General features: G+C 40.1%; 1 protein-coding gene across 2 annotated transcripts in view; it reads right to left on the reverse strand.

Moving 5' to 3' along the window:
- Nucleotides 1-10,966, reverse strand: part of LOC147255643 (uncharacterized) — a 29,697-nt gene extending 18,731 nt beyond the window's left edge. The window contains exons 1-6 of one of the 2 annotated variants that reach the window (XM_086213458.1): nucleotides 10,874-10,966; nucleotides 9,720-9,791; nucleotides 8,427-9,624; nucleotides 8,058-8,313; nucleotides 7,651-7,902; nucleotides 7,270-7,450 (exon numbers count right to left, since the gene is read on the reverse strand). In XM_086213458.1, coding sequence (XP_086069584.1) covers nucleotides 7,270-7,450; nucleotides 7,651-7,902; nucleotides 8,058-8,313; nucleotides 8,427-9,624; nucleotides 9,720-9,765 — 1,933 coding nt within the window. In that variant the 5' untranslated portion in view covers nucleotides 9,766-9,791; nucleotides 10,874-10,966. Of the gene's footprint in view, nucleotides 1-7,269; nucleotides 7,451-7,650; nucleotides 7,903-8,057; nucleotides 8,314-8,426; nucleotides 9,628-9,719; nucleotides 9,792-10,873 lie in introns of both variants that reach the window. The other variant, XM_086213457.1, reaches the window with a different exon arrangement.
- Between the last annotated feature and the right edge of the window lie 50 nt (nucleotides 10,967-11,016).

The following is an 11,016-nucleotide window of genomic DNA, read 5'->3' on the forward strand; positions in this document are numbered from 1 at the left end:
AGTCTGCATAACACTTTTTAGTGTAACTACAGACTGCCATCCAATGGTGAGTTATTTCCTCTCACACATTCATAGAATATCGCAGAATGTTCTACTTTTTGGCCAAGACACAGGTGACAAGGTGTGGGTTCTCTGACATGGGCCTGGTGTGTCAGGGCCTTTAAGGATCATTGACATTTTGGCAATGATACAACTCATCAGCCTTTCCATCAGTAAACCATCTAACACACATAAAATCTATCCGTGGCATCAATTTTAAAAACCACAACTGCTACAGACACCGAAAACGAGCATGTGTCATTTTGGCTGACTACGTCATTGGTCCTGAGATTTGTCTCATCATTTCACTATCAGAGGAAAGAGTTGATCAATGTGGACTTAAAGATTTCAGATCAGTCACAGTTCAACGCACTCTTTTAAAACATGTTTGTGTGTTTGTGCTGTGTGACAAAGGAACAAAACTAAAGAATGACAGTGCACATTCCTACACCCAAGAAGATTGATATCAAAACCAGCTAGAGAGGAAAATTAACCAGGGAGGTGCATCAAAACCCATGGAAAGTTCAAGGATCAGATTAGAGGAGAGAGACTTGTGTTCTATGATTATGATGTGCGCATTCAATTTAGAGTTTTAAGTGGTTTTGCATGGTAGTTTCTCCAATACCTCACAAAAGTTTTGAAAAACTATGCATTTCTCAAGCATCAAAATCCTTGGTTGTTCCTCTCTGAGGGGCCATAAATATGGTGCAGAATGTGTTTTAATGTTGATTAACAGCTCTGTGTGGAAAAACAACAAAAACAAAAAGAGGATAGCCGAATTTTCCTGTCAAAGACCCCAGTTAACGAAGCTCACACAGGTCCCCCAGTCAGTCTCTTCCACTATGTTCACTGTTCATATTCCTGCCTACTACAACTGTGTATTTACACAAAAAATACTCAAAGTTGACAAAATCTTAGATCTTGCGTCCCTGGAGTTCAGAGTTTTGCTTTGTGTCAGGGACCTTTTTTTTAGTTTAGATTTTTTTTTTTTTAATTGAAAGGTAATTCAATGCCTCTGTAATAGTTCTACTAACTACAGTTAGATATACTTAGCAAATGTATTTATAGGTGAAACTGACACCATCAATGAGATGATTAAAAGTGTGTTCATCAGAACATTTTTCTTCAAGCGTGAGGTGTAAGCATTATTAAAGGCACAGTGATTGTCTAAATAATGAAATTTTTACAAGTTTGAGGCACTGGTGTGTTGACGAAAGCAGTCCAGAATTTGTCAGGTGAATTGATCACAGCTTTTTTTTTTTTCTGTTTAGGAGATCAGTCCTCCAGGGCAAACCGTTCTCAGGGAAGTATTTTTGTTAACCTTTCGTATAGGTAAAAGCACTTATTCAAAAGATCTCTGCCCTATTTCCATTCCTGAGCAACTTATTACAGGTTAGGCCATCACTGTAGATCTCCTGAGATCTGGCTGAAATGGAGGTGATTTCCTACATATATTTTTAAAAAACTGATTAAGTACCAAAAAAGTAGAGCCAAAAACGCATTGTTTACCAAGGTGCTTGAGCCATGATCTGGTTCACTCAGTGTTCCAAAGCAAAACCAGTGGACTTTGGTGCTTATCATCAAATAACTATCATTGATATCGTAGGAATTCCTCTGGTTTGAACCGTGAGAACATGCAGCCTTTTTCAATCCAATCAGTCTCATGACAATCACAAGCAGACAGCAGACCGCAAGCAGCAACGGTGCATGTTTTGTATTGTGAATTTACACTGGTTGCCTTTATATTGGATAGTTCAAACTTGAATGTAAGAATATTTTTTGCGCGACACGTTACTTACTACTTAGATGGGAATGGATATTTATCAGAATTGGCAATATTGTTCTTTATATACTGATGGAAAAGAAAGATTCTCAAAGCTCTGTTCTTTGACACAAAATGGAGGATTTCTGAAGAGCTGTATGGTCAACCGTGGGGCAGCCGGACAGGGGCATCACAACGAAGGATCAGGCCTTACTATGTTCAGAAAGATGGTGACAACATAAAAAAAACACTCTTAGTATCCAGAGTTCCATCATGTCATGTGAGGTGGACAGGAAACTGCAGCGAGTCATCACATGGAGTTCACCACCACTCAGCAGCCCACACACAGATCACACCTGTCCTGAAGACTGCAGGTGTGCAGATGCTGTCTGAGTTTGCACTGCCTCCTGACCTCAACACGAACAGCTGGAGGTGTGACGTCTGCCAGGAAAGGTAGCAGCTCAGTCATGGCATTCTCTGGGAATGTGTGAGTGCATCATGGGGGTGGCTGGGAGAGATGACCATGGGAGACTCGGAAGCAAAACCGGACAATTAGTGTTACTGAACTATTGTTTGCAAGAAAATGCTTTCCTGTGGTATTTGAACATATTAAATGACCCCTGCTGTCGGACTTCTTTTTGCCATCAGTATATAATTCAATAGTTTTAAAAATTCTGAACATACTGCTACTTTGATCAACAATAAATTTGTTGTAACAAACCCTCTTGATCTTAACCCTAAGATTTTCAAGAGTGTAAAATGTCGAGAAAATTGTCACTTTACTTAGAATCATCCATTGTTTGAAAGGCAGATCCAATGAAGACTATCTGGTCAAGGTCTGCGGATTTACGTGAGATACTGTTCCAGGTAACGGACTGCTGGGGTTGTAAAAAAATGATTTGGAAAATGCCATGGTTTGGAATCAGAAAGCCAGTGTGGACAGAAGGTTGGACAGGATATGTGTGAAAGTGTAAGCCTCATGATTTCAGCGGGTGATGAAGAAACCTCCCTTTAGCCATGAGTCTTGTCACATTGATACTGAAGTGTGCTTTATGTAACTGAACATTTGATACATGGAACATTTGTCATCATTATAGAGTAATTATTACTGAGGTTGCTGTTTTTTTAAAGACTGAAAATCCAGAAGTTTGGTTAGGAAAGAGGATGTAGAATCTGACAGGCAGATGTGTAAGCATCACATCATTTCCACACAGAAAGTGGTATTTATCATGGAATAATGAGTGTACTTGATGAAAACTTCAGGTCATGTGTACACGTTTAAGAGCATAGCAAGCCTGACAAAAAAAGGAAAAGAGAAAGAAACAAATCTCTGTATTTCTGTATATATTAGATTTCCTCGATTATCTCAACAACTGTTCATCCAAACTTGTGTGCGTGTTCCTGGTGCCTAAAGAAAGAGCAGAGTTGAGTTGGAAGTAGTCTGGATGAGCAATTATGATTCTCAAAAGTTGTTTTTTCTATAATGTCACATTGTGACAAGATGGCTTTGTGATAGGATCAGAGTTTTGAATAGCTCTGATGCTTTCTATCGTCATACAACCCGAGGCCCCACCCCTCAAACAACAGGTGCTGTGGTCTCTAATAATGCGTGTGTTTGTGTTTCAATCCTGCATGTGTGTCTAACCCTGCAGTTAGATAAACCGGAGATGAAGTAGTACTGACATGACATTGTGATTGGCTGCATTTGATGTACTGTCCTGTGTCCAGGACCAGTTTAGTCAGCTATTAAAGGGCTTTGATCCATGCGACATCACATAAACTACATCCCCATCCACAAGTACTATTAACCATTTACAAACTACACTGTAAATGATTGCCTGTGCACAAAAATGTGATCAGGGACTAAATTTGAGAGATTATCACCTCTGTTGGTTTTTCTCATTCATCAGGTATATTGCTTTGTTTGTGATTCCAGGACTGTAATCACCAAACAAAGAACATATTTCCTTGCTCAATTTCTCCCATGAGTGCATCAATTTCGCATTGAAATTGTGATTCTCCTTGAGGTGGACATGGGAGTCCATGATGAACAATAAAAACCTATGAGGCAGCTTGATACATTCAGAACATGTATGAACATTTCTGCCTTTGTACATTAAGTATTACTTTTCAATCTACACAATCAGTTATATGCATCTTCTCCCCTTGAAGTGAAATGTTTTAAATTTCAACTTATGGGAACATCATGTATGTTGTCGCCACAACTTAAGGAAGGAGTGACCACAGGATTTGTATCCTGTGGTCACGAGAAGCATGCCAAAAAGTCACAAAAGTTGTGTGAAGATGATCTGAATGAGGAAAGCGAATACAAGGAAAAATTGACACTAAGATACAACTTCACCGAGCTGTTCGAGTCCTCCAAAAAAATCAGTAATTTGCTAATCTCAGCAGGATCATAACAGCAACCCTCCTTCTCTTTAAGAGTATTCGTAAATTTTCTCTTGCTTATAATAAGGGTATGGTATTTGAGTAACTGTTCTTGAGTTACCTTCACCATGTCATATGCACACACCATATAGATCTGAATTGCAGATACCTGTAATTTCCTTCAGTTGCGGTCACAACAAATGTGCTGTCTTACAGAAGTTAAAAAAATAAAAACTATTTCACTTCTGGGGCTCTGCAGTGTTAAAACAACATGGAAACTGTGTGTGTGTGTGTGTTTATGTAAATGTGTGCATTTATCAATGCGTGTGTAAGAAAAAGTGAAGGGGTACGAGTCTGAAATGTAAAATAGGGGCCTGAATGCAGCATCTCACTCAGAGATTTTTCAATGTCACCCAAATAAGTGTTCAATCACTGCACCTGTACTTCACTACTAAAAAGATACTTGGTCCGACAAGTATGTGGATTGTGTGTACATGTTTAGTATGGTGAGCTGTGAGTGATGACTTTTCTTCATTCTTCTCAGAGGTTCTGACGAATGGAGCCTTTCACTGATGATGGCCACCCGATACTTCACAATTTTTCTTCATGGAAATGACACAAGTCTCCTATTCACTGTTATGTGGGCTCCAACTTGAACCTCATTCTAGCATCTGCACTGATGAATCCTCCGGTCCTCTCTGCGTCTCTGCAGCTGTCAGAAGTCAACTCCTCCATCTCCACATCAGCTGTCCAGTCCCTATTTATCCAGGATCCTATCCAACCTAATGTTATGCATCCACAACGAATGGTCCAAGTGTGTGTTTGTGTTGGTGTTGATGAATACAGATGCTGTAAATTGCAGCATCAAGAGACACAAGTGAAGAAAAATGTGTTTTCCTGACATTTATGTGAAGTTTTCAATATGACATCCAGGAAACGAAAGTTGTAAACTGTCAAGTTGTGGGTTGTATGTGTCATCAAGAGTATTTCATTGAGTAAGTGCGGCAACAGGTATCTGTAACTGTATATAAATAACTTCCAATTCAACCTAAAGAAAGCATTATTCAGACCTGGCACTTGAGTGATACAGACCTTTAAAAAGAATTCATCACACTGAGGAAACCAAACAGTGCAACAAATTGAGGTGCCTTTGACACCATGTAGTTAACACTTAAAACTGCTGCAATCAATGATACAATAGACTTGTGAAAGGTGTAGTGTCTGTGAGCAAGACAGCCTTTAAATGAGTGGATCCGTTGTTTAGGAGCTACAGGAAGTCCAGAACTGACGACTCACAAGAGATGCCTAATTTCTCCACAACACGGGCGAAACAAATCAGGGCTGTCTGTTGATAATGATGTAGGAAGCTTTTGTCTGTCTGTGTGAATATTCCTCAATCATACTTGAACCAAAAGATCCAGGGTCTAGGATTTTGCATGGATACTCATGACCTCCATTTAAAACACAGGCTATGCAAGGTTGACCTCGGTTGAAGCCCCTAATGGAAAGAATGCCGTGTAGTCTGAAAATGTTTGCCTGGTTATGTCTGAAAATATGTCTTGTCTTTATTTTATGAAAACAATTATAAGAAATATTTATCTCTAGCTGTGGTGTCATGTAATTTTAAATGATTTTTTTTCCTTCACAATTTTGGGTATAACTTATTTTGAGTCCTGATAGTTATTCCTTTTCGAAACATTTATGATTTTAATTTGCAATTTTCCTTTATATAAATACAAACTGCAATTATAATTTTTGTTGTAATGTGATATGTAAAGGGTAGGTGAGATATTGCTACAGTAATACATTGCAATTCTTCATCTTGCAATGCTGAAAACCTACGCAAAATATCAACATTTCTACTGTTGATGTTTTATGTGTGTGTGTGTGTGTGTGAGATAAAGGTTGCTTTACTAGGACGAGGCACTTTATCGAATGCTGTTTCATGTCATCTGTCAGATTCTGTGTAACAGATGACAATGCAATGAATATATACATAATTGTTGATGTCTGTCTTTTGGTAAATATTTTTCTTCTTGGTCACATATATCCTGACGTAGCATCAATATATTGTCTTATATTATAGCTGAATCATTACCTTGGGCAAGCTGCCTTGATTCCATCATTTTAATGACATCACTCTACGATTTCCACTATAACCCTTATCAACTTCAATAAAAGCACAGAGGACTAGTCCGATTAAAAAGGTTTCACAGCTGAGTTGGAAGATTCATTCTTGATTTGGAAACTGATTAGCTAAAATTCTACATATCATCAAATGGAGTATTGGATTACAAACTTCTCAGTGAGTTGGTAATGCAACAATGTGTAGGATGTGGTTCAGATATTCCAGGTGTCAGCAATGTTGAGAATACTTGAGTTTCTCTCTGTGGGTATTGAGTTGAACTCAGACATTGGCATGATATGATCATCCAGTTTAGGATGAAAAACGATCCGAAACTTTAATCGGAAATTTTACTTGGAAATATTCATCATACTCTGAATGGAACCCTGGTTGACAGACTAGGTCACCGTGTTTTTAGAATAAGAGCCTAGTGCTCTCCCTTTCTGACAACCATCACTCAGTGAGTGCCCTTTACCATTGGTACAGGATATGTATTTCTCTGTGAGAACCTTTGCGTTTGCAGGAAACTTTTGCAACACTTTTGTCACACTTTGCAGTGTTTTAACCTTTGGGACATCAAACACAGTAGAGCACCCTTCCTACCTATTATCACCCCAATCACTGTTGCTGTGGGTTTAGTGTAATACTTGAATCCAGATAAGACCGTCTCAGTACCACATTTCAGGCTTTAAAAGGGAATAAAAATTAACATACTTACCCACTGATGACCCCTGCTACTTATGTCATCCCACAGAGTTATATTTATATATTTATATAAATATATACTTGTGTGTGTGTGTTTGTGCACGCATGTGTGTGCCTGTGCATTCTTGTGTGTGCATGATTGTGTTACTTAGTGCAATGATCCACAGAGGAAGGCAATCAGTGCTGCTGAGAGACATGTGTTTGAGCTGCAGTATGATCTGGAAGTGTATGAGTAGTGAATGGTACATACACGCTGTGTAAAACTTAGATGATGGTAGGGAAGTGGCCTGAACTCCTTTGAGATTGGGGCTGCAGGCTAAGGAAGGTGCAGCCTCTTTCTGGCTTCCATCCTCTTTCTTCTCCATCTCCTCCTCCTCAACTCCGTCAGCTTTCGCTGCTAACCTCTTAGACATCCTACCCGGTTTCTGACCCTGTAATGAAAATTATGATCAGATCAAGCATAACATACATTAGTTGTTTTTTTTTTTATTATGAACTGATTCACATTCATAAATCAGACACAAAATATAGAAAAACAATATCCTGCACTGTACTACCCACTGACAAAATTTGATCTATGACAAGTCTACATTTATCTTAATGTATTGATCAGCCTACTGAAGTTATTTACCTTTGTGGTAGGTTTCACAGCTTTTGTCTGTGCTACTCCACTAGATTTAGGCAGCTTAGTGCCAGAGAGTGACTTCATTGTGAAAGCAGCATGTTGAAGGATGCAATCAGTGCCACAGTAAACAGAGTCTGGTAAAGCCATTTTGGGGCACCCAGGTCCAATACACAGGGGACGAGAGCTGTCAGTCTCCATCTCCATTTCAGGTTCAGGCTCTGGGCTTGATTCAGGAGCCTCCACCAACCCCACAGTCTCCTGAAACCAGATTCTCATCTTAAACCAAGGTTTGGAAACTACACTCACAACACAGGTACATTTTCTGCCAAATGTGTAAAGCTCAGAGGTTAATGAAAAGCTATTCTCATTTTGATGTGTAACGGACAGCAGTGTAATTCAAATGAAATTCAAACCTTCAGTGTGAGCTGCTCCTCAGGTCCCTCTGCGTCTTCTTCACCAGGAGAACTTGTGGTCAAGCACTTGGGTGAGCAAAGCTCTGGCTTTAGCTGAATGTGAGGTTCAGATTGGACTTGACTCTGCTTCTTCAATATGCAGGGGGGGCAGATGTACTCTTTCCCATTCCTCTCCATCTTACGGCCCTGTGTCTCACTGACACCAACACAGTCACCATGGAACCACTCCTGGCAATTATCGCAGCAGATCATGAACCTATAGACAGTGAAATAGCAGCAATGGGGAAGTGAAACTAACAGATGGCTTGGTATGCAAACCTTCATAGCAGCATAGCTCAATAGATCCTGTAACCAGAAATGAGTATGTACCTTTTATTGTGTTTTTGTCGACAGATGCAGTACAGGGCACTGGAGTCATAACCCTCAGTGTCCGATATGCTTGAATACTCTTCTACATTCTTATCGTTGTCATCTTTCTTCCCATCCTCCTCCTCTTCTGGTGCATCATCATACTGGCCAGGAGTTGCATCAGCAACCTGGTCTAAATCTGTGTCTATGATTATACAGTCTGAGCTTGATTGTTGCGCAGGGCTCAGAGTAACATCAGAGTGTGCAGGTGATGTCTCTATTTCAGTAGGGCTGAGTGGATTATTTTGTTTTTGCTCCTCTTGCAACTGTTGCAGCTGCTCTTCAGGTGGATTGACAAGCATCACATCATCATCATCATCATCATCTTCATCCTCATCCTCATGGTCTGCAACAATTGACAGATACTCCAAAGCCCTGCCCCGCCCTTTGCCCCTTCCTTTGCCTTTGCCCCTACCTCGTCCTCTTCCTCTCCCCCTTCCTCTGGCTCTTCCTTTTTTCCCTCCTCTAGCTCTTGTGTCTCCCTGCCTGCTCTTAGATTCCATCTGCTCCTTAATCTGACTAAGAGTCATGTCATCGCTTTCCTCTCCTTGACTAGACAACAAAACTATGTTGTCAATTTCCCCTCTTGCCACATTATCAGGAGGAACAGGCTGTAGGATCTCTGTGTCATCGGGAGAGTCTATATTATCAGGTACGTCTGTGTCATTTGGAACATGTGGAGGAGGAGCCCCTGTGGAATCAGTAGCTTCCATAAAGTCAGGGGCTGCAAAAGCATCTGATATTTCCAGTGACAAGCCTTCATTACCCCCCAGCAAAGAGAAGGCAGTATGAAAAGCAGACCCAAAATCCTGCCACATGCTAGGGTCAAGATTCCCTCTTGCAGAAACTTCTGGGACTGGCTTGCTCTCCTCTGACATAGGTGAGGATGGTGCAGACCACTCAAGGTCATCTATAACAGTCCGAGATGCACGAGTAGATCTCTGGGTGGCTCTGGTGTCTGTCGCAGTCTGTGGTGTCTGACTGGTCCGACGAGTCCTGCCTCGCCGCACAAGTGGAGGACTGTGTGTAAGATCTCTGACTTCTTCCATGAATTCCCTTCTAGCAATGGTTGTCCGCCTGAAGCCCCAAGACTTTTTAACCTGAGACAGTGATGGTTTACCACACAACTCTGTCTCCTCCAACTGGTTCTGCTGTCCCTCTACTGAACCAAAAGTAGAAAAGATGAACAAACATAGAAACAGTATCTGTTTGTGTTTGTTTATAGTAACAGTCTGTCTATAGACTTTGTTTTACCTGAGTTATTATCATTTGTGACGCTGTCATTTTCCACTGGGTCCATAATGACATCCACAGGTACCAAAGCAGCTTAATTGTTTAAAAGAAAAAAGTGTGTATTAGTGTATAAGCTAAAAAGAACTGTGAAAAGTTGGATGAGAGCTAAATACAGAAAAACAGGAAACTTTTCAATATTCAAAGAGATGACTGCCAAAATTGGAGTTCCAAGATACACAAGGTAGCATTCCACTTTTCTGAAAATTCACCAAAGCATCCAAATTCAACAGTGGGCAAATGACCAAGCTGCTCAGCTGTTCTGAGAGATAATTATTGACTCCCACTATTCTATTTTGGAGAATCTCGTGAACTTTGCTTTGTAATGATTATTAAGGTGAGTTTAGTCTGATGTGACCCAAAGAAAAACAAACCATGGAAGACACCAACATTTAAATATGAAGGACATTAGTTGCTACACACAGTATGCTGCACACTTTATGTTACATTATTATAATAATTAGATTCAAAGTATGAATAGCTGATTTGTCTGCCTGATTGCAATAGTACAATAGACTATTACGTTTAAGCAGGTTATATGCCCAAAGAAATACACTGTTTTGATATCAGTGTCACTCAGTATTTATTTCTTTACACCACGGTCAACTATACCTATCGATGATTTTTAATCTAGTAAACAGTTACATTAACCAGCATTCGACGCTTATTGTTTGCTGTAAGGCCTGGATTTTTACCTACACTTTACATTTGTTTCTGGAAATTAGCACGAGGAGAAATCACTCTGCTGCAGGTTATTAATTTGACTCAAAACCTAACGAACCGTAGAATTACGTAGGAAGTCCACCATGTCCCAATTTGGAGCAAAACAGAAACTAAACAGGCCTTGGTGTGATGAGTTTCACTATCCGACCTCAATTTTATGCAAAAGTGCAGTCCTGAGAAGGTCTGCAACGCTGCAAACACTCAACGACAAATTCCGTAAATGATAAACAGACGCGACAACCGACATTGCGTACTTTTGCTAGCTGAGCAGCTAACTAGCTAACTGCTACTTTGAACTAATTTAACAGGCTCCTTGCCAAATTATCCAAATAATTATCTAAAAACTCGTTTTCTAAGCTTGTTGACATACAACAGAGAGTTATCTGAAGGCATACCTTCGACGTTTCCAGTTAAATTAAGATTATATATGCACGGCTAGCATGTTAGCACACCCCACCATTTTCTCTCCTGGTATGCCTACAGGATATCGCGAGATTTAACATGGGGGAAAGTAGCTGCCGTGGTTTCCCGTTATTTA

This window comes from Aulostomus chinensis, chromosome 9, assembly GCF_037954235.1.
Source record: "Aulostomus chinensis isolate RoL2024-O1b breed Wild chromosome 9, RoL_Achi_v1.0, whole genome shotgun sequence".
Classification (NCBI taxonomy): domain Eukaryota; kingdom Metazoa; phylum Chordata; class Actinopteri; order Syngnathiformes; family Aulostomidae; genus Aulostomus; species Aulostomus chinensis.